Raw genomic sequence first — 24,918 nt, 5'->3', positions numbered from 1 at the left:
CTGTGTCAGGGAGATCTCAGGGACTAGCGTGGGTCCACAGACTGATTGTCTAAGGGACCATTCAAGGTGAAGTGGCCCGTTAACACCTTTGCTTTCATAGAACAAAAAAGGGGAGTCAGTGGGTTTGTTGCAATAAGCCATAATTCAGTGTCTTTATTAAGATAATGATTTTTAGTGTCCAGCAAAATTATGAATTTAGGCTCCCAGGCTCATTTTTTGAAAGTGTTGTGCAGGTTTCCTTTGAGGATGAGGACTGAGAGATTCAATATGTAGTGATTGTTTTGTGAAAAGTGTTCACCGTGGGTGATATGGTGGTTTTGTCTTTTATCGTTTTTCTGAGTGAGTTAATTTGTGTATGTAGCAGTTGCCTTGTTTCACCTTCACAGTTGTTGTGGCATTTAGTGCACTGGATGAGGTACACCACATGTTGTGATAGGTGTGTTGAGGACTCATGGATCATGAATGGTGTGCTGGTAGGGGATGTGATCACTAGCAGTGGAGATATGTCTGCAGATTTTGCATCTGTTGTTCTGGCAGATTTGGGGCTGCTTTGAGTTGGTGTGTCCTGGTTTTTTGGGAGCTTGCTTCTGATGATGTCCCTTATTTTTTTTTTAATGTATTTGTGCTTTACTCACGATGACTTTTCCTTCCAGTGCTTATGATTGAGGTTAATGTAATATTTCAAGGAAGGCATTTTTGTAAGGGATAATATATAATGGTGTATGTATGTCTGTGTTTGCATACTATAAACCTCCATTTCTAGAGTGTGTGTACAAAACATGGGCTTTTTAAAATCATTGCATATTTTTAAAAGAAATGTTATTAATATTTGAATATATTACAGAGATGCAAATGTTGAGAGGCTAAAAAATTGAACACACTCCATTGCAAAAAGCCAAAATAAACCAAAAATAAAAAACCCCAAAGTCCTTTTTGATCAAGATTTTCAAAAAAGCTAGTCTCCTAAATCCTTATTTAGGCATTTAAAGAAGTGGCCCGATTTTCAGAAGTGCTAAGAACTCTGCATCTCCCAAACTTACACCGTGTTTTGAAACAGATAGATAGGTTTTCTAAAGAGAATACCCCAAGTGGACATTATTTTTCTGAATATGATATGTGCGGTTGGTACATGAAGGCTAATATATATTATTGCAGTAATTACACTTTAATTGTCTAACTTTTTCTTTTGATTTTTGAACAGGCAGAAATACTCAGTGTGCTCAGTCACAAAAACATCATTCAGTTCTATGGAGCCATTATTGAACCTCCTAACTATGGCATAGTTACAGGTGAGGACTCTTCCTTTGACTTTTCTTTATAGTAGAAGGTCTAACGTTGTTAGGTACTAGCTCAAACTGTGAACTGTATGCTTTTGTTTTGCAGTTGTAAGTGTATAGCATAAAACCTTAAATAAACTAATTATATCAATATAATTGGGAATGGTGTTTCTATTTCCACCCATGATTAAATGTGTTAATGACATTACTGAAATTCTATCTGAGTGCACTTGTGGCAGCCTGCATCCACATTGAGTCAGTTGCAGGCTTGGGGGGTTTCTCAACTTGGGCCTGATCTACACTTAAAATTTAGGTTGACATACAGCTACATCAATCAGGCGTGTGAAAAAATCCATCCCCCTGAATGCCATCGCTGTGTTGACCCAACCCCCAATGTAGACACAGCTAAGTTGAAGGAAGAATGCTTCCATCAAATTAGCTGCTATCGTTTGGGGAGGTGATATTCTTACACTAATAGGAAAGCCCCTTCCATTAGTGTAGGCTGCATCTACTCTGTGAGGTTATGCCAGCATAGCTATGGCACTGTAGCTATGTGAGTACAGTCGCCATAGTGTAGACATACTCTAGGACTAGGCACTTCTCAAATGGAGATATCTATCTTATTCTCTCATCACTTTGCATAAATAAATATCATGGTCTGTACTCAGTTTGAATTCATCATAAATTTTCCTGTCATAGACCGTGTACGATAGCATTGTAAGCCTCAAAAGGAGTCAATTTTTTTCTGATCTATTATCACAGAAGGCTTCCTGCATGGGTCTGTATTTTGTTGGCTTACTGTATCCCCAGCAAGATAATATAATATGTAGCCAGTTTTAGTTACCACTGAATTTTTAATAGGTTTGACATTTTGAAAGCAAGTATGGAAATGATGACAAAAACTGCCTCTTCTAAAAGAACCAAAACAATTATTTTTACAAGCTATGAACTGAATTGCTTGACAGTGTTTTAACTACAAGGATATTTTAATAAATGTACTCAGCTGGGTATTCACCTCTTTCTTGCCCATTAAGTGAGTTATTCACGTGTATTTCTGCAGATCAGCATCTCCCACAGTTCTGAGATGTCTGAGCTGTTTTCCTCTCTGCAGTTCTGGAGCTGGTGCCACATTGTGGTGCAGCCTGAGCTGGCCACGCCCCCTTCTCCAGTTTGCCCATACAATTTTTGCTTCCTTGGCAGCTGCTAGTGGCAGTTTGCTTTATTCCTGACCATTTCCTTTGCCTGTTCTATTTCAATGCATTTTGGGGGCAATAGTGAGCAACTTACAGTCCTTCTTCCTCTTCTCCTGGATCAGGTAATTGGCAGGTCAGCCACGCAGATCCACTGCTGCAGTGCCTCCCATCCAGGACTCCTCTGCCCCCTACTCAGGCAATGGGAGAGTTTTCCCCAAAACAGCAGACTAAATCTATGTGGTGTTCCATATATCAGGCAGCATGTACAGGCTCTTCAGAGGCTGACTTATGCTCTGCCTGTTCGCAGGCAGCTGACCCTTGCACTCCCACGGCATGGAGCTCAGAGTCAGATTGGCATCTCAGGACACTGGTTCTGCTGAGGAGCTGTGACTCCAATGCAGCAAAGCCTGATCGGGAGCTTCTGATCACTTCAGGGAGAGAATCTAAGGATGAGGAGGACACTTGTGCCACCCCAGGGGGTAAATCCCACAAAAGACCTGGGCCAGAAGGAAAAACCCCTTAAGGGACTTGCAACCCCAGATGCTGTAGAGGGTCCACAACTCCCTGGGCAAAGCAGCAGCTCTCCTTTCTCCCTGCATGACTCAGGGAAATCTCATGATGGGACTCCATCCCACAAGCAGAGGGACTGGGATCCAGAAGGGGGGGTCACAGAGAGAGACACATCTATTGGGCTAAAGGCTCTTGATAAAAAGTGACACAAGAGATGTACCCTAGCCACAGCCAGGCAGGAACTCCTGAAAAACAGGCAAAAAGATCGAAGAAGCACAAAAAAGGAAGAAAAAATAAAATATGAAGAGTCTAAGAGATATTTGTTCTCTGATTCAGATACTACTTCCTCTACTGAGAAGGGAGAGAGCTCTCTAGTTCAAGATCTAGCAAACCAGGGGGAAAAAGCAATGAAGGGTTTTTCCTCTGTCAAATTTGATACCATGTGTAAAATAATGGCATCTACCATACAGATCCAACCAGAGCAGATACTAGATGAAAAGATAAATACCTGCCAGTCAAATCCCAGCCTGAAACAGCAATCCCGCTGAACCCTTCCTTTGAGGATGTGATTGGAGAAGAATGGGAACAGTCTGGCAAGGAAAAGCGCATAAACAGGCATGCACTTAGATACTATGAGAAGGAACAGCCAAAATGCCTTTGCAGAAATACAAAGGTAGATGCTGTGGTGGCATCATTAGCAAAAGGTAGGATAATCCCATTCAGAGCGGGTATCTTTCCCAAAAACATAGCTGACAGGAAGATGGAGGCACCCTCAGAGGGATTTTGAGGCTTCTTCTGCCTTCTGAGTATTCCTGGCGTCTACCTGCTTTGCAAAAGCCACAATGTCCTGCACTGGATGACAAGAACCAGTGACTTCAGGTCTACCCTCAAAAAAAACCCCATCCCTAGCTACAGCCTTTGCCACAGATGGCTCAATGGATGCGATGAGGTTCTCAGCCAGGGCCATGGAATGGCACCATATCCAACTACACTCCTAGACTGCAGACGCCCACTCCAAACAAATCCTGTGTTCATCCAAATTCACGGGTTATTTGGAGAGAAATTGGATAAGATCATGGCACACAATGCATCTAAACTGAAACAGACCTGTACACCCCCACCTCCCTACAGCACCTTGAGAATAGACTACAAACCCAACAGGAGGCAGAAATGCTCCTTTCATCCATCCTCATCACAAAAAGCACTAAAGGAAAGATAGTGGTATGGCAAAGGAAAATCCTAGAACTGTGCATCAGGTAGAAAAACCCTAGGTGTTGGTAGCACCTTTAAGAGCTCTCCTTGACGTGAAAGCCTGGTGCCTCCAGTTTGATTTGAATTTAGGTTGCAGAATATCCCACTTCACAGAAGAATGGTTTTAATCAACCATGGTCAAGTGGGCAAAAGAAGTAGTGAGTTTCTGTTATTCCCTCAAATTAAGGATACCATCTCATCCTGTCTTCATCCAATTGCCCATGTCAAGTATCTCTATCAAACACAAACTGGTGCTGAACAAGATCTCACATCTCTGGACATAGGAGCAATATAATTGGTAGCCTCAGAAGAAAGAGTTTTACGATACTCAATATTCTTCATCATCTAGAAATGTATGAGGGGGGAGGGGTCAAAACCATTCTGGACCTCACACAACTCAACAAATGGATGAAGAAAATGAGATTCAGGATGGAGACCCTAACATCAGTGGTAGCATTGCTGTCCCAAGGGGATTTCCTTGCCTCAGTGGACTATTCATCCATGTCACAGCTGTCTACTGAGTTTTGTGTATGGTATGTCCCACTACCGATACAAAACACTGCCCTTCAGCCTTTTGTCAGCCCCCAGAATCTTTACCAAGATGCTGATGGTCATAGCCAGGTCAGGTTTCAGCACTCACCTTTATCCCTTCTAGGATAAAATTTTGATCAGAGCTCTGACCAGAGAAGGAGCATATATTGCCACAGTCCAGATACTGAAGCTGCTTGAAGCACATAGCTTTGTGACAAACGCCAAAAAAAGCTCTCTGATCCCTTCTCCAAAGAGAACCCATCTGGGAGTGGATATAGAAATTTTTATGGCCAGGATCTATCCCTCCTAACTGGTCAGATTTCAGCAGATCCAGAACCTGATATCTCTGTTTATAAGGAACCCAAACCCATCCATAGACCAGTGTCTCCAGCTACTAGGCCGCCTGATTTCATGTATAGGAATAATGCCATAGGCAAGTGCTGAACCACTCACTGGAACGTTTTCAAGCTCAGGTGCTGTTTCCAAGCCAGGCATAGGCATCCCTCAGATGGTGAACAATCCCAGGGAACATGAATGGCGTTCTCCCCTTCTACCTTCTAGACCCTCCGGTACTCTCAACAGAGGCCAGGCTTGTGGGATGGAGAGCGTATCTGGGATATAGAATAGTGTAGGGTACATGGAACTCCACAGACAAGAACAAGCGTATCAACATCTTGGAGGTCAGACTGGTGTAACTCATCCTCTGAAGGTTCCATCTAAAGGGTGACCACAATTTAGTGCAGCTGGACAACATCACCTCAGTATCTCAGTAATCCAAGGGAAACTGAAGCTAAATCCTTCACTGAGAAGCAACGGAAATAAGCGAATGGGCAGAGAAAAATCTGGCTTCCATAAGAATAATAAATGTAGAAGGAGAACTAAGCCAATACGCAGACTGGCTCAACAGACATACAGTCAACCATTCAAAAGGGGGCTGAATCAGAAGATTTTTAACTTGTTTGCTCAGAAATTCAGCATTCCAGCAGTTGATCTGTTTGCCAGGTGCAGGAACAGGAAACGGCCTAGATACTTCACGGGAGAAACAGATTCCATGTCACTGGGAATGGATCCTCATGCATACAGATGGTTGAAGGGCCTCTCTTACATATTCCCACCACTTTTCAGGGGAGAATAAGACAAAAGAAAGCAACAGTTACAAATATAACTTCACACTGGCTGAGGGAACGGTGGTTTTCAGATCTGGGAGACATGGCATTGGAATTCTCAGTGCATATGTTATTCAGAATGGACATTCTTTACCAAGGCCCCACCCTTCCTCCAGACCCAAGCTGTCTCCAACAGCCAGCAACTGAGAAAGAAGCATTGATCACATTTGGACTGTCCACCAAAGTGAACAGGACTTGATCTTCTGGAGGACAGTATTCAATGCTAATGGGTTTCTCCTTCTGGTCACAGTTTAGTTCATGATGTCAAACAAACAACAGAAATACAAACACCTGGGAATTCCAGCTATTTTGGATTCTATTCAGGTCAGTGTGGACAAGGAATAGCATGTCAGGTGTCAGCCATAAGTAGTGTCTTAACTAAAGATCCCAAAGATCTTATGCATTAGAATACTCAATTTTCCAGATTTTTCAGAGCAGTCAAACTGGCTGGAACTGTGGTCAGGTCAGTCTTTCCTAAGTGAGACCTATTGTTGGTGCTGAAAAACCTAACCACCTTCCCTTTGAAATGCTTACATCAGTCATGCCATTATGCCTATCCATCAACACCTGCTTCTTTGTAGAGGTCATGCATCCCAGATTAGTCTCTGAGTTAGTAGCTCTGTCTGTGCAGGAACCACATAGTGTGCTGTGTTGCCATATGAGGAGAGATTAATAAGACTAGCTTGGAAAAGAGATGGCTAAGGGGGGGATATGATAGAGGTCTATAAAATCATGACTGGTGGGGAGAAAGTAAATAAGGAACTGTTGTTTAGTCCTTCTCTTAACACAAAAACGAGGGGTCACCCAATTAAATTAATAGGCAGCAGATTTAAAATAAACAATAGGAAATATTTCTTCACCCAACACACATCAACCTGTGGAGCTCCTTGCCAGGGGATGTTGTGAAGGCCAAGACTATAACAAGGTTCACACAAGGCATCAGGTGAACCTGTTCCTGGGGAACCAAGGCACACGCTACAAGTTCTATGTTGACATCATGGGCAGAAACAGCTTGTGCTTCAGCTGAGGAAATTTGCATGGCAGCAACATTGTACTCTTTCAAAACCTTTATTAGACACTCTAAAGGTGTATTTTCTGTCCTCTGCAGAGGTCTTCTATGCCGGAAGGTGAAGTATGTGGTGATTGATACCTAACTTGCCATTTACTTTCAAAGGGAGACTTCCCTATTTCACTCTGTTTCTTTGTCCCTCCCTACTTATTTCCACTGCTCACTACTTTCCAGACATCTCAGTGTGGAACAGTGATCCCCAAACTGTGGGGCGTGCCCCCTAGAGAGGCATGGAGGAACGTTCGGGGGGAGGGGCGTGCTGCGGGGCCAGGGCGAGCCCCCAGAGGGGGCAGGGATGGATCATGACCCAGCTCTGCTCCGCCCCTAGCCCAGCTCCAGCCTCAGCTCCACTCTGTCCCCTGCTCCGCCTCCAGCCCAGTTCTGCCCTCATTCCCTCTCCGCCCCCCAAGCCAGCTCCGCTTCTAGCCCCACCTCCTCCCCCATTCCCAGTTCAGCCTCCAGCTCTGCCTTCAGCCAAGCGCCTCTGCTGAGCCAACTGTGCAGTAATGGAGGGGGGAGGGCGCGGACAGATTCCATTACTGGAAAAATTTGGGACCACTGTTGTAGGAGATACTGGGCTGCAGAATGGGGAAATTCTTACCCAGTAATTTCCTTTCTGCTAGCAGCATCTCCAGCAATTGCCCCCCCACTGCCTGCCATGTCTTCAATAGCCAAGGGACAGCATTTAATTTTTTATGACTACAGTTTGTGGGCCCATTAACCTAGTTTACTGGGTGGCATTCAGTTTATAAATTCTAACTGTTTTCACACAGCTTTGTAACTAATTATCTGCTGGGAAGCTGGAGAAGGGAGTGTGGCCAGGACCATCTGTGTTATCACACTGAAGTGCAACATTCAACAATGAACTCTGGGAGTGCAGAGAGGAGGGGAACAGCCAATCCTCATCACAAATTAGAGTATCCTAAAGGCTGTTCTAATCTATGCCGACTGCCAGTGCCTTCTAGTGATCAGCTGAGTGCAAGGATATCACAGCCATGCCCCTTATGTCAGCAACCAGGGAGGAGGTAGCATAAGAGCTCTGCTATGTTAGCTCCATGCCACTTGAGGACTCCTCTATGCTACTGAAGAATCCTTTGACTAGGTACACCAGCTTTAGGGCTTCTCTGTGCTGCCAGAGCAATGCAAAGCAGCTCTTGTACACTGGAGTATTGGGGCCAAGTAGCGTTCCTTTAAGAGCAGAATCTACTAGTTTTCAGTCAATGTTATTGTGGTGTAAAAGGCTGTTGGGTTTAGGATAGTTGATTAATCCATTACTGATAATAAATCAGGTTATATACCACTAAGGGCTTATCTACACAATGTTTTAGTTTGCACCAGAGGCTGTAAATTTTATTCGGCACTTGGGTGTCACACAATAGCCGGCCCATGCTTACCCTCCTGGGACTCACTAAAAGTTCCCTAGAGCACATGAACACAGTTCTGTTTGAAACTGGACTACATTTACACATGCAAAGGAGCTTTTAGTGTGTGCCAGGAGGGTCCAGAGGGATCAGTTAGTGCACAACATGCTAAAGTGGACTACAATTTACCCTCCCCCACTGGTGTAGACTAAAGCACTGTGTAGACAAGCCCTAAGACTCTAATGTTCTCCTGTACCATTGATATGTGTAATTTGTTTTCTAAGATTAGTCTACTTCTTATAATAGTAGGTTGCCAGATGCATGATGTTGTATTTCAGAAACAAAATGAATGAGTAGTAGGTAAAAAATAATATTTATCTAGTAGAATGATAAATGCATTTGACAGAACTTCAGCTGCACTGTATAATGTTTAGAAGTCACTTAAAAAGATATCTTTTATTAATTGTTAAATTAATTCAAAACAATAATCAGGGGAAATTGTATGTTTATTTGTATGGTGCTTTCTTTGTAGAAAAATATTCCTAATATACTGAATGCACTTAATTTCTGATTGAGATAGTCCCAAAATATAAAGAGAGAAAAAATAGCAGCCTAACTACATTTGCTACATAGCTCAAATTATAAACCCTCTTTTTATTACAAAAAGGAAATTAGAGTGTTTTTTCTTTCCTCTATATTTTTGTCTGGACTGGTGATCAGTCCATCTGTAACAGCCACTGGGGATATGTCTACATGCCATTAATCTGCTTGGTTACTTTATTGTATTTTGTTAGGGGAATTGTAACAGGTTCCCTTCTCCATTCTTTTGGATCACCATAAACAGTTTGGATGCATCTCAGTTTATGAGCACCAGTATGTTATGTCCAGGGTCCTTTCCACCACTTCACCAGCCTTGTGCAGCAACATACAATTGGAAATAAACATCCCCATTGGTCCACTGTGGGGAAGGAGAGGCAAGACCTCACTATTCTGAGATCCTGTATCCTCTGGCCCTGGACAGTCTTCCCCTTTCACTTCCCTTCTGTCCTTTAACTGTTCCCAACAGATGGGTTGAGTGCTGTCATTAGCTCATCAACCTCTGGCCTGAATAAGCTATTGAGCAGCCATCTCCACTGTTAAACCCACTCTGGGGGAAATAGCTAGTACTTCAGTGACCAGAGGGCTGAGTCAGCTCTAGGCTCTTAGCATTCTGTCACAGGCACTACCAGTCTTCAGGGAATATAGCTCCCAGCCTTCCTACCTACAGCAAGGGCTATGCTGGCATCCAGTGTCTTAGAATAGGTCCTACCATTACTGTTACCTTTGAACAAAAAGTCCTTCTCCCTTTAAAACTCCCACATTATTTTGAAATGTCTTTTTGCTGATTGCCCATCTTGGAAGGCACACCTATCAGCTTGCTTTTGTTGTGTGCATCCAACTGACCATGCAGATTTCACGGACGCAGAGAGCTATTAGATGTGGAAATATTAGATCTCTTGGGCCTGTGGGGAGACGAGGCTGTGCAAGCACAGCTGTGGACTACCCGTATAAACATAGATATCTATGAGAAGTTTGCATGGGGGATGCTGGGAAAGGGGCATGACAGGGATCAGCAGCAGTGCCACGTGAAAGTGAAGGAACTATACCAGACATATCGCAAAGTGATGGAGAGCAACAAGAAATCTGGTGCTGCCCCACAGACCTGCCACTTTTACAACGAACTCCAGGCCATACTTGGCAGAGACCCCACCGCTATTCCACAGACAGCTGTGGATACCTTGAAGGAGTCCAAGATAGAGGCTACTGCCATGAATGGCATGGAAGAGGAGGAGAGGGGAAACACGGCGTGAGACTCAAAAACATGCCGTGAGCCAGGAACTGTTTGAAACTCTGCAGGAGTCTAGCCAGTCCAGCCAGACAAGCACTGATGAGCCCACCGAGGAAGAGGAACGGAGCTTGTGTAAGTGTGTACATGCATTATTCTTTCAATTTTTTTTTTTTACTTTTCTTTTCTCTAAAACCTCATCTCCCTCCCAGCTTCCCTTCTGTCTTTGTTCCCCATTTTAAAATGGCACTAGGCGCATCCACCAGTTAAGATGACGGTATTGACTTTTTTTTGCTTTACTGGTATAACATTAGGGAATACATTCTAAGAAGGATTGTATGATATTTCAGTTACACAGGCCACATCATAATAATGGTCTGTACTTGGGTAGAGGTAGAACTAACAGAGAGAGAGTTGGCGACACATTCACTTGTCAATTCTTTGGCTTGTTGGTTTAGATGATGGGTCATTCAGAGTACTTTGTTTATCAGAATAGGATGTCTCTTCTATCCTCTTGGGAAGAAATCTTGATGAAACTCTCATGGAGGTATTCTGCAATCCTCTCCCAAAGATATCTAGGGATGGTACCCTTGTTTTTTCACCTGAGATAGAAAACTTTCCCATGCCACACTGTGGTGAATTCAGCTTGCACCATTGCATTAAACAGGCTGGCAGCATGCACACCTGGGCAGCCTTGGGATGCCAGCTGCAGCAGGGTTCTCTGTATCTTTGTGACCCTCAGGAGTGAGATACCAGCCAAAATCACCGTATGTATGAAAATTCATAGATTCCCAGGCCTGAAGAGACCATTGTGATTATCTAGTCTGACCTTTTCCTTGAATTATGGGCAGCAGAACTTGACACAGGGTTCCAGCAGCAGTCACACCAATATCAAATATAATGGTAAAATAACTTCTCTACTTCTACTTGAGATTCCTCTATTTATGCATGCAATGATCATATTAGCTCTTTTGGCCACAGCGTCACAATGGGAGCTCATCTTCAGCTGATTATCCACCACCATCCCCAGATCTTTTTCAGAGGCACTGATTCCCAGGATAGAGTCCCCCATCACGTACACATAGCCTACATTCTTTGTTCCTAGACATATGCCTTTATATTTAGCCATATTAAGCACATACTGTTTGCTTGCACCCAGTTTGCCAAGCAATCCAGATTGCTTTGAATCAGAGACCTATACTCTTCATTATTTACCACATCCCACTTTTTGTGTCATTTGCAAACCTTACCAGTGATGATTTTATGTTTTCTTCCTGGTCATTGATAAAAAAGTTAAGTAATGTAGGGCCAAGAACCAATCCCTGCTGGAAACACACCAGTTTTATAATGATTCCCCATTTACAATTACATTTTGAGACTTATCCATTAGTCAGTTTTTAATCCATTTAATGTGTGCTATGTTAATTTTATATCGTTCTAGTGTTTTAATCAAAATGTCATGCAATACCAAGTCAAATGCCTTACAGACAGCTTAGTAAATTATGTCAACCCTATTACCTTTATCAACCAAACTTGTATTCCCATCAAAAAAAGATATCAAGTTAGTTTGACAAGATCTATTTTCCATAAACTCATGTTGATTTGCATTAATTACATTACCCTCCTTTAGTTCATTATTAACTGAGTTCTTTATCAGCATTCCATTATAATACTTGGGATCCATATCAGGCTTAGAGGCCTATAATTACTAGGATCTTCCCGGTTACCCTTTTTAAAAATTGGCACATTAACTTTATTCCAGTCTTTTGGAACTTCCCCAGTGCTCCAAGATTTACTGAAAATCAACTTTTATGATGCAGTGATTTCCTCAGCCAGCTCTTTTAAAACTCCTGGATGCAAGTTTTCTAGACTTGCTGCTGATTTAAAAATATCTAACTTTAGTAACTTCTGTTTGATGTACTCCAGAGATGCTAATGGAATGAAAAGAGTGTTATCACCAGATGATGAGATTATATGATCTGCTTTTTCCCCAAATACAGAACAGAAATAGTTATTGGCACTTCTGCCTTTTCTGCATTATTATTGATAATTCTGCCATTTTCATCTAGTAATGAACCTATACCATTGTCAGAATTCTTTTTGTTCCTAATATATTTAAAAAACTCCTTTTGTTGTGTTTAACTCTGCTGTCCATAGATTTCTCATTGTGTCCCTTTGTTTCCCGTATCAATTTCATACAATTGCTTACTTCTGATTTATATTCATAACTATCAATTTCCCCTTTTTTCCATTTGTTATATATTATTATTTTGTATAGCTGCCTTCACTTCCCTTCTAAAACAGGTTGTTTTTTTAATCAGCACAGCCTTCCTTAGTTGTGGAATTGTGGCTTTTTGGGCCTCTAGTAAGGTTTCTTAAATTATTCTCAATTATCATTCACCTTTTTTTATTAAATTCTTCCTCCCAGCTGATTTGGCTCATAGTTGTTTTTAGCTTTGTTAAATTGGCTTTATTAAAGCACCAAATATATATAGTACTGTTCTGCACTTTATTCTGCATGCACATTATAAATGCGATCAAGTCATAATCTAAGAACATACGAATGGCCATATTGGGTCAGACCAATGGTCCATCCAACCCAGTTTCCTGTTTCTGACAGTGGCCAGTGCCAGATGCTTCAGAGGGAATGAACAGAACAGGTCAACTTTTAGTGATCCATCCCCTGTTGTCCACGTCCAACTTCTGGCAATTGGAGATTTAGGGACACCCAGAGCATGGGGTTGCTTCCCTGACCATCTTGGATAATAGCAATTGATGGACCTATCCTTTTTTTAACCTAGTTATACTTTTGGCCTGCACAACATTCCATGACAATGAGTTCCACAGGTTCATTGTGTGTTATTATTATTGTTTATTTTAAATCTGCTGCCTGTTAATTTCATTGGGTGACCCCTAGTTCTTGTGTTTATGTGAAGAGGTAAATAACATTGCCCTATTCACTTCTCCATACCATTCATGATTTTATAGACCTCTATTATATCCCCACTTAATCATCTCTTTTCTAAAATAAACAATCCCAGGTTTTTCAAGCTTTCCTAATATAGAAGCTATTCCATCCGCCTAATCGTTTTTATTGCCCTTCTCTGCACTTTTTCCAATTCCAATATATCTTTGTTGAGATGAGGCAATCAGAACTGCATGCAGTATTCAAGGTGTGGGTTTACCATGGATTTATATAATGGCATTATATTTTCTGTCTTATCATCTATCCCTTTCCAAATGAGTCTTAACATTCTGTTAGCTTTTTTGATTACTGCTGCACATTGAGCAGATGTTTTCAAAGAAGTATCCACAATGCCTCCAAGATCGTTCTTGAGTGATAACTGCTAATTTAGACCTCATCATTTTGTATGTATAGATAGGATTTTTTTCCCCAATATGCAATACTTTGCACATATCAACATTGGGCAACGAAATGGCAGATAAAATTCAGTCACCCAGTTTAGAGAGATCTTTTTGTAACTCTTCTTGGTTAGCTTTGAACTTAACTATCTTGAGTAACTTTATATCTGCAAATTTTGCCATCTTTCAGTTCGCCCCTTTTTCCAGATCATTTATGAATATGTTGAATAGCGCAGTTCCCAGTACAGATCTTTGAGGGACCCAGCTATTTACTTCTCTCCATTGTGAAAAATGGCTATTTATTTCTACCATTTGTTTCCTATTTTTTAACTAGTTACGATCCATGAGAGGACCTTCTTCCTTACCCCATGACTGCGTAGTTTGCTTAGGAGCCTTTGGTGAGGCATCTTGTCAAAGGCTTTCTGAAAATCCAAATATACTATATCCCTCAAATAATTCTAACAGATTGGTGAGGCATGATTTCCCTTTACAAACACCATGTTGACTTATCCCCAACAGTCATGTTTATCTATGCATCTGATAATTCTGTTCTTTACATAGTTTCAACCAACTTGCCTGGTACTGAAGTTAGGCTTCCTGGCTGAAATTGCCAGGATTGCCTCTGGAGCCTTTTTTAAAAATAGGCATTACCCTCCAGTCATGTACAGAGGCTGAGTTAAGCAATAGATTACATACCAGAGTTAGTAGTTCTCCAATGTCATATTTGAGTTGTTTCCAAACTCTTGAGTGAATAGCACCTGGTCCTGGTAACTTATTACTATTTAATTTATCAATTTGTTCAAAACCTCCTTTATTGACATCTCAATCTAGGACAGCTCCTCAGATTTGTCACCTAAAAAGAATAGCTCAGGTGTGGGGATCTCTCCCACATCCTGTGCAGTGAATGCTAATGCAAAAAATACATTTAGTTTCTCCACAACAGCCTTGTATTCCTTGACTGCTTCTTTACCACCTCAATATCCAGTGGCCCCACTGATTCTTTGGCAGTCTTCCTACTTCTGAGGTATTTAATTTTTTTTTTTTTTTGGCTGTTAGTTTTCTGTCCTTAGCTAGTTGCTCTTCAAATTCTTTCTTGACCTGCTTTATTATGCTTTTATGCTTATCTTGCCAGAATTTGTTACTTTTCTCTTTTCCTCACTAAGATTTTGACTTCCAATTTTTAAAGGATGCCTTTTTGCCTCTTACTGCCTCTTTTATTCTGTTGTTTAGCTGCGGTGGAATTTTTTTAGTGTTCTTACTGTGTTTTTTATTTATGGTATACATTTAGTTTGAGCCTCTATTATGGTGTTTTTAGATAGTCTCCATACAGTCTGCAGGCTTTGCACCACTGTGACTGTTCCCTTTAATTTCCATTTAACTAGCTTCCTCATTTTGTGTAGTTCCCATTTTTGAAGTGAAATGCCATTGTGGTGGGTTTCTTTGGCATTTTCCCCCTATAAGGATGTTAAATTAATTTTCATTTTGGTTGCTGTTATGGAGCGGGTTCATCTATATTCACCTCTTGGATCAGATCCTGCATTCCACTTATGACTAAATCAAGATTTGCCTCTCCCCTTGTGAGTTCTAGGACAAGTTGGTCCAAGAAGCAGTCATTTAATATGTCTAGAAATTTTATCTCTGCATCCCTCCCTGAGGTGACATGTACCCAGTCAATATGGCGATAGTTGAAATCCCCCATTATTATTACATCTTTTGCCTTTGTAGCCTCTCTAATCACTCTGAGCATTTCACAATCACTGTCCTGGTCAATAATATATTCCTACTGCTATATTCTTATAGTTCAAGCATGGAATTTCTATCCACAGAGATTCTGTGATACCGTTTGATTCATTTAAGATTTCAACTTTATGTGGCTCTATGCTTTATTTCCTATATAGTGCTTCTCCCCTACCACCATGATTTACTCTGTCATTCCTATATATTTTGTACCCTGGTATTATCATGTCCCATTGATTCCACTCATTCCACCAAGTTTCTGTGATGCCTATTGTATCAATAGCCTCATTTAATGCCAACTACTGTAGTTCACCCTTCTTAGTATTTAGACTTCTAGCATTTGTGTATAAGCACTTGTACATTTTGTCAATATTCAGTTGCAGTGTGAGACCTTTTTTATGTTTGACCGTTCGCCATTGGCTGCCAACTGTACTCCTATCATTCATTTTTAGTTCTGTGATCAGTTCCTCTTTATCTGTTAGGACAAAGCCTCATAAAAAGTTCCTCTGCGTTGGCTGCAACACATTGAATTAGGAAATTGTGAGCTGTAATGTTTAGAAATTCTAACTAGTACTAGCAGCGTGAGACATCCGGCATATGTCACTCAGATTGAAGTCCCCTATGATGATGCAGCTGTTTTTCCTACAAATTGCAGCTAGGTGTGTAAGGAGGTAGTCATCCTGGTCCCTCCTGTGATTTGGTGATCTGTAGCAGACACCAACCAATACACCATCTTGTGTTTTGTCTGTTAGGACATTGATTCGCAAGCATTCAAGATAATTTTCTTTCAAGTTATCAGTGACTCAGAAAGAGGTAATGCCATTTTGGACATAGAGTGCCATTCCCACTCTCCTTTTGCCCATTCAGTCCTTCCTAAATAGGTTATCGCTATTGATTTTAACATTCCAGTTGTGCGGGTCAGCCCATCAGGTTTCAGAAAGAGCAGCTAGATTGAATTTATGCTCATAAATGAGCAATTCCAATTCCTCTTTTTTGTTACCCAGGCTCTTAGCATTGGTGCAAAGGCAGTTCAAGAATTCCTTCTCTTCATGTCCTTCGAATGCTTGATTAATATTGTTCTTAACATTCTGCTTTTGTGCTAAGAGAGTGCTCTTTTATTTCCTCTTTTTACCCTCCCCTTTTGCTATTAAACTAATGCCAGTATGTTCCCTGCCATTTCCCTATACCTGTACCAGAGAGGGTGGAGGGGGTGCAGCACTGAACTTCATAGCAACATGCAAGAGAACACACACCACCAACCCATCCATACTCACCATTGTTTGAGATGGAGAGTGGTGCCGTAAGGAGGCACGCCAAAGCCCAAGTGCCAGTAAAGCATCTCTTATTAAAGGTACTTATGGGAATAATAGAAGGGAGTTTTGAAACTTATCTTTTCCTTTCTATTGTGACTATAAAGCTAATGGTGTATCTGTGTGATTTTATCAGCAGCTTCTGGCACGGTGGCCTTGAGGGGGTACCCCCTCCACACCCACTGATCAGGAGGAGAAGGAAGATGATTAGGGAGTATAGGTTATGCAAGATCCATCCTCCCAGCCACAGTTGCATTGGACCATGATGAAAGGGCTTGGAGGGCCCTTCAGAATGTGAACCAGGTGAAAGACAGAGAGAGAGCAGTTGCTGCAGGAGAGGCAAAAGAACCAAGAGGTGCATCAGGAAACGCACCAGGACATAATGGATTAGCTCAGACAACGAACACAAATGTTGCAGAGCATAGCTGATCTACAGGATCAGAGATCCCAGACCCAGCAGTCTTTGCAGTGCTTGGAGAACTGCATGGTCATGGCCCCCGCTATCCCACAACATACCACATGGCACCACAGTGTACATTCTTACGCCTACCACTCCACACCAGGGGATAACAAGGATAGCCATAACTACACATATACTGACCTGAGAAAACTAGTAGCCACAATGGATTATACTGAACTATTATTTACATAATTGGACATAAATGTTTATAATTTACTTGCATTTTCACTTGGGTTTGTAAACTGTTTCACCCTCTTCGCAATGCTGGTAAAAAAATTAGGCTTGTATGACTTTGTTTGCACTTTACTTTGGTTAACTGCTCTTTTACACACAATCAAGTTCTGTTTTTGTAAAGTCAAAGTATCTTTATTAGGTCAGTGTTTTCCCCAGGAATTGAAATTAGTCTTTTTAATCTCTCCTCATATGGAAGCTTTTCCATATCCCTAATAATTTTAGTTGCCCTTTTCTGTACCTTTTCCAATTCTAATATATCTTTTTTGAGATGGGGCAACCAAATCTGCACGCAGTATTCAAAATATGGGCATACCATGTATTTATAAAGAGGCAATACGATATTTTCTATCCCTTTTCTAATGATTCACAATGTTCTGTTAGTTTTTTTGACAGCCGCTGTACATTGAGGATGTTTTCAGAGAACTATCCACGACTCCAAGATCTTTCTTTCTTCACTTTTTCAACTGCTGAGTCTTTCTCTGTTTCACTGCATGCTTCTAACCAATCAGTTGAGTTTCTTGCAAAAAGATAGGGAGCATTTGCCCATCTTGTTCGGAACCAGTATCCAACTTCAGAATTAACAAGTGACAGTGCATTTAACATTGGCCTCCAGTTTGTAGTGTGTGGTATCTCAATAGAAAGTATGATGCAACAGCCATGTTTGTTCGCATTAACTGTTGTGTCTCCAGCATTCTTAACAGCCTCGTTAAGTACTTCAAAAATGGCTTTGACAGTGACTGACTTATAAGGCTTTTTGCATGAATACTGTCCAGAGGCTTGTTGTTTTGAAGTCTTTTCGCTTAGGCTGTCAGCACTGGCTTTGCTGATTGGTCTGGCAAACTAAGCTCCTCCACTTTTACTATATAAATCCATGGTACACCTACATCTTGAATACTCTGTGCAATTCTGGTAGCCCCATCTCAGAAAAGATATAATGGAATTGGCAAAGGTACAGAGAAGAGCAACTAAAATGATTACGAGTATGGAACAGATTTTATTTGAGGAGAGATTAAAAAGACTGGGACTTTTCAGCTTGGAAAAGAGACGACTAAGAGGGTATATCATAGAGGTCTATAAAATCATGAATGGTGTGGAGAAATTGAATAAGGAAATGTTATTTACACTTTCACATAACACAAAAATTAGGGGTCACTCAATGAAATTAATAGGCAGTAGGTTTAAAACAAACAAAAGGAAATACTTCTTCACACAACACACAGTTAACCTGTGGAATTTTTTGCCAGATGTTGTGAAGGTCAAAACTATAACAAGGTTAAAAAAATAACTATAAACATTCATGGAGGATATGTCCATCAATGGCTAATAGCCAGGATTGGTGGGGATGCAGCACCACGCTTTGAGTGTCTCTAGCCTCTGTTTGCCAAAGGCTGGGAGTGGATGATAGGGTATGGATCACTTGATGATTGCCTGTTCTGGTCATTCCTTCTGAAGCATGTAGCATTGGCCACTGATGGAAGACAGGATACTGGAAATGGACCACTGGTCTGACCCAGAATGTCTATTATTATGTAAAAATTAATTATAATATAATAATAAAAATGTTTAGGGCAGAAACTTCTCACAATAACGAGCTCCTGAGATAGCAATGACGTGAGATAACAACCTTGGCAAATAATGCATTTTAAAAATTTTGGCCTACTGGGAAATGTATATTTATATAAGTGTCCCAGTCACAAATCTAGCATTCTGGAGCAAAGTCACTAAAACATAGTCCAACAAACAATGTTCCTTTAACATGCACCTTCCTTCTACCATCACTACATCCCACTCATAGTAGTTGTCCTTGATCAGTGGAGACCCAGAGTTCAGAGTTGCTTTCATGTGAGTTCACCTCCCACGCTAGGGGCTGAGAGGGAGAAGGCACCTTACTCATTCCTCCAGCTGCTCGTCGTGCAATAGGCCGCTTGCTCTGGATGCTCTTGTTTGTTGTGCCATCGTTCACTCCACCACTCCGTTGCTGATGGCCCTGTGCCGTCACCTTCTGCTTCCACCTGCCACTGTGACCTCTGCGGGTCAGTCTATTGAGGTTGCACCCAGTTATCAGTGATTTCAGCTCTAGTGGGAGAACCTTATTGTTTGTGCAGGCTGGGCAGTCTCTTCTACAGAAACACTGTCCCACAACAGTCTAAGCACTTAGACTTGATTATCAGTGATTTTAGCTCTAGTGGCCATTTAAAAAAACAAAAGACTCTCTATAGAGTCTAATCAGCTCTATCTTTTAACAGGAGAGAGTGGCAGGTCAAATAGTGCCTGTGACTCTTAGGCAGAGCCCACACCACCAAGCAAAACACCTGTCCCCCATCCTCCCTCTCTTGCTCTCCAGTGGGATCTGGCATCCAAACCCTCCATGTAGTGAGTGCAGTTCATTCACACCTTGCTTAAAAATCATAATGTGAAATTATGAGGTTGGCCAACATTGCTGAAACAAATGTGCTGACATTGTCATGAAAAACATCAGTTGTCTGAGGAAGCTAGTCTTTGTTCATACTTTTCAAACCTTTTATGCTGTTTCAGTTACAAGTATTTGATCAAACACAGTACATGCTTTTAAAGTGTGTATTAATGTTTTAATTTCTATTCAGATTTCCACCCGACTAAATTGGCAATACTGCATGTAACTAGTTGACCATTGGGGGAGTGATGGGGAAATTGAGGGGGGATGTACACCCCCTACATGTGACATGTAGAAATCCCTGACACCAAGCATTGCAGAATACATAATGGGAGGCAAAAACCCAATGTACAGCAAGCATTACAGAATTCATAGCGTCAGATTTAGACCAACCCAATATATAATAATAATTACACAAGACAGACAATATTTCATGAAAGCAACAGAGACCTGCAAAGTGGCTAACTCTTGAAATACTCCTTTAAAGCCTTTCTCAACTGCACAGCTCCATAGTTGGCTCTTTTAATAGCCCTTGTGTCTCACTGTTCAGAGTCAGCAGACAGCCACTCAACCGTGACCCTCTGCACTGGTGGCAGCTTTTCCTCCTTCGTCTCACAGATATTATGTAGGTCACAATATGCAGCTATAACCACTGGAGTGGTTTTCTTTCTGAGGCCTTGTCTACACTAGAAAGTTTTGTCGACGGTAGTTTTTTTGGTGTTAAAAAAGTGCTATAATTACAGAGCTCGTGCCCGTTCACACAGCACTCATTTTGTTACAAAAACACATCCACGCTTGGTGCTGAAGTATCGACAGTGAGAGCAGTGCATCATGGGTGGCTATCCCACCGTGCAACTCGGCAGCTTCTGTCACTAGGAATTCTGGGATGGGGGAGAGGAGCGCGGAGCAGCATGGGTGCTGGCTCAATATCCTATCGTGCATTGCGTTTCCAGGCCATCATTCATTGTGTTGCTAACAGTGACTCGTGCTATTTTTTCAATGGCTCCTCGCCATTTACGGCACGCCTGTCATCTCTACCTGAAAGGATGGATCCCGCATTGCTCTCCACGGTTGCTTTCAGCATTCTGAACACATCACAGCTGGTTGTGCAGTACATCTTGAGCTCCGTATTGGAATAGGAATCTGAGGAGTCTGATCTGCTGAGTGACATGCAGACAAACAGCACTGCATTACTGTTGTCATTCACGGAGCATCTGCACATGGTGAACTGCCACTTCTGGACGCGTGAGACAAGCACTGAGTGTGAGATCGCATCCTTCTGCAAATCTGGGATGCCGAGCAGTGGCTACAGAACTTTTGAATGCGCAAAGCCACCTTCCTGGAACTCTGTGCGGACCTGGCGCCTGCCCTGCAACACAAAGACACCAGAATGAGAGCTACTCTCTCGGTGGAGAAGTGCATGGCAATCACTGTGTGGAAGCTGGCAACTCCACTAGTCGCTAATCAGGTAGTCGCTAATCAGTTTGGTGTCAGCAAGTGCGCTGTTGGAGCTGTGTTATTGCAAATGTGCAGGGCTATTAATCGCATTCTGCTGTGAAGGACTGTGACTCTGGGCAATGTGCAGGAAATAGTGTATGGATTCGCAGCAATGGGGTTCCCTAACTATGGCGGGGCAATAGATGGCATACACATCCCATTTTGGCACTGGATCATCTTGCGATGGAGTACATCAATAGAAAAGGTTACTTCTTTATGGTACTGCAGGCGCTTGTGGATCACCATGGGCATTTCACTGACATCAACGCAGGTTGGTCAGGAAAGGTGCATGATGCTCTTATCTTCAGGAACACCAGCCTGTACCGGAAGCCACAAGCAGGGACTTTTTTTTCCAGACTGGAAGATTACAATAGGGAATGTTGAGATGCCCATAGTGATCCTGGGAGACCCAGCCTACCCACTAATGCCATGGCTCATGAAGTCTTTCACAGGCAACCTGGACAGCAGCAAGGAACGCTTCAATAACAGGCTGAGCAGGGGCAAAATGACTATTGAATGTGTGTTTGGCAGGTTAAAGGTGCGCTGGAGATGCCTTTCTGGTAGGCTGGACTTAAATGAGGACAATATTCCTGTGGTTAAAGCCGCCTACTGTGTGCTCCATAATTTGTGAAGCTACGGGCAAGAAGTTTGGCCCTAGGTGGACCACAGAGGTGGATTGCCTTGCATCTGAATATGAGCAGCCAGTTGCCGGGATTAGGAGAGGGACACAATAAGGGGCTATATACATAAAGGAGGCAGTGAGGGTCTATTTTGACAATGAGAACCCATCAGGTGTTTTTTGAAACTCTGCTGTGACATTCTATGATCGCTATACAGCTGTACATATGTGTCGGTGATAGGTGCACATATCATGTTCAACACATAAATAAAGAGTGCTTCTTGTTTTGAGAGCCTACTTTTATTATTAAACACAAAACATCACACAACACAGACAAATCCTAGAGGAGAGAAAGTATTGGGTGGCAGTGCCAGCTATGACAACTGCGTGTAAGTCCAGCTGTCATTCTCATAGCTGTCTGAGGGGGTAAAATGAAGGGGGTAGCGAGATGGCCCATGACTTTGGTAGGAATGTGTTGGGGGAGTTGGTGGAATGCAGGGAAAGAAGTTCTGTTGCAGCTGAAGGGGGGTGGGGGTGGGGGGTGAGCTTGCATGAATTGTGTCTGCAATGATATTGTTGTCTTTAGAAGCTCTGTCTGCTCCTCCATGGCCTTGATCATGCCCTCATGGACAGCTAAAATTCTCTATTGGTTTTCCTTCCATTCCTGTCTGTCCATCTTCTGAGATTCTGACAATCAATTGTTTCCATGCCCTTTTCTCTCTTTTGGATGCCTCAGAGGACAGGAGGCGTTCCTGGAACATCTCCTCCTTGCTTCTCCAGGGTTGTTTCCTTATCACTTGTAGGCAGTCTGCTGGCGTAGGTGCCTTGGCTGCGAAGGTCACATCTGTGTAAAAACAAAAAACAATGAACAAAACCATTATTGTGAGTGCCCTAACAGTACACACGAATCTCTGTGAAACATGCCTCATTCTCACTGTCCCCCTGCACAGAGTACAGCTCTTTGATCAGCCTGAGAATGGTGAGTTGGGGTGGGTAGGGCAGACTATTCAAGTAGGTCTAGGTTCTGGATGGGTGCTCACTTGGGGCATAAATGCAGGTACACAGGGCAAACAAATTTCAAATTGTGTGACCCTTCTCCACTGGCAGGGGCCATAGAAGCAGATCTCTCACTCCTTAGAGTCAGCAAGGATAGTAGGATGCATCTCCTCCACGCAGGCTGCTTCAAACTGGATCCCTATGTCATACGACTGTGCGCTGCTTTGGTCCCTGCTCAAGTGATTGCAATTGGCATGAGAAAGTGAGCTACAAGGGGGCCAGAAACACAGCGCTCGGCCCAGGAATCTGAGGCAGAGAATCAGGGAGTACCTCCAAAAAGGTTTCCTAGAGGTCACACCGGAGGATACCCGCAAAATCTCAGCGTGCATGAATGTGCTCCTCAGCTGTACTGGCTAGATGCGCAAAGGAGCAGGAAAGCATATGCAAACACAGCTACTCCTATGCATTTCTATCCCTTCAAGTGGCTGTATGTTTTAGGCAACCTAATGACCCCCATGCCTCCAGTACACAAGCAGCATCAGCTTCCAAACACTTACCAGAGCTCCCCTCTCCTGCATCCTGAGTGCCTGAGCTGAAGGGCTGGGGCTGGCTGCAGTCTTTGAGGTCAAGAACAGCTCCTGACTCCCAACCTCAGCAACTGAACTATTCCCCAGCTCTGGGTCATCCTCAGCTCCACTTCCTTGTCGATGACCTCTTTGTCCAGGTTCAGTCCAGTATCCGGTGACCCCGGGGCCACGGAGGTGTCTATGGGCATCTTGGGGGTGGAGGTGAGGTCACTGTTGAGGATGGATTGCAGCTCTTTGTAGAAGCGGCAGCTTATTGGCTCTGCACCAAAGTGATGGTTTGCCTCCCTGACCTTGTGGTAGGTCTGCTGCAGCTCCTTGATTTTTAGCTTGGCACTGCAGTGTTTCCCACTCATAAGCCTTCTCCACCATGGCACAAGAAATCTGGCTGTAGGTATCAAAGTTCCTTCAGCTAGAGCGGAGCTGGGACTGCATGGCAGACACTCCCCCAAATGCTGATCAGGTCCAGCAGTTCCGGTGTGCTCCAAGCAGGAGATTGTTTGCTGCATGGAGCCTCCCTGGTCAGCAGGGAAGATGAGATGCAAGCTCTCCATGCCAACCAAGCAGGAAGTGGAATATCAATTTCAAAACTTCCTGTGACTTTCCAGGGGAAAGGTTAGGTGGCTGCAGAGCAGCAGAGTGCAAATGGATGTCCAGAGTGGTCAGGATTGGCATTTCCAAAGACCGTTTACTGTGACAAAAACATTGTGTCTACACTGCTGCTTTGTTGTTAAAACATTGTCTCAGAAAGCTCTACGCCTCTTGTCGAGGTGGTTTTATTTTGTTGACAAAATGGTCATTGCAGTGTGTACACCAGGATAGTTTTGTCGACAAAAGTCTCTGGATCTCCAGCCTGGTCTATACTAATCTAGTGGCAAACAATGCCAACGTTGCTTCAATCCACCCAAAGCCCATTCCAACAGTGATGAGCCAGTAGTTGAATTGTTTCTTGGTGCTGTTGAGGTGGCTGGCATACAGCTTCATGAGCCAGGAGAGAAAGTGTTAGGCAATGTCACTATTGGCATTTCAATATTGCCAACAGTAAGCTGCCAGTTGGGGAAGAATGTCCCTGCTTGCAGCTCTCTGAATAATTCTGTGTTCCCTGACCAGCCCACTTTATCTGTGAAATGTCCCTGGTGATCATGAGCACTTTCATGACCAGGGAGAAGTAGCCCTTTCTGTTGTGTACTCTAGCAAGTTGGGCTGGTGCAATATGTCTGCTATCTGCCATTGTAGTTTGGGAAACTAATTGCTGCAAATCCATCTGTGATGTCCTGCATGTTGCCGAGAGTCCTGCTTTGATATAGCAGGAGACATTTAATGGCTCTACACTCTTCCATCACTATGGCCCCAACTGTGGATTTTCTAGCTCCAAAAGGATTTCCCACTGACCAATAACAATTCAATGTTGCAAGCTTCCAGAGTGCAAGTGCCACTCTTTTCTCCACGGTCAGTGCAGCTCTCATTTTAGTCTCCCTGTGCTGAAGGGCGAACTCAGCACGCAGATCCAGGAATGTGGCCT

The 24,918-nt window shown here is 42.8% G+C and overlaps 1 protein-coding gene across 3 annotated transcripts in view; it reads left to right on the top strand.

The window, feature by feature from the left end:
* MAP3K20 (mitogen-activated protein kinase kinase kinase 20) overlaps window positions 1-24,918 on the top strand; it is a 121,557-nt gene that overhangs the window by 25,365 nt on the left and 71,274 nt on the right. For all 3 annotated transcript variants that reach the window (XM_067549229.1, XM_067549228.1, XM_067549230.1), the window contains exon 3: window positions 1,202-1,289. In XM_067549229.1, the coding sequence (XP_067405330.1) occupies window positions 1,202-1,289 (88 nt within the window). The remainder of the gene's footprint in view (window positions 1-1,201; window positions 1,290-24,918) is intronic.

This window comes from Emydura macquarii, unplaced genomic scaffold, assembly GCF_026122565.2.
Source record: "Emydura macquarii macquarii isolate MOO-44397 ecotype Brisbane River unplaced genomic scaffold, CSIRO-AGI_Emac_v2 contig_1253, whole genome shotgun sequence".
In the NCBI taxonomy this organism is placed as follows: Eukaryota; Metazoa; Chordata; order Testudines; family Chelidae; genus Emydura; species Emydura macquarii.
This window is presented reverse-complemented; position numbering and strand designations above follow the sequence as displayed.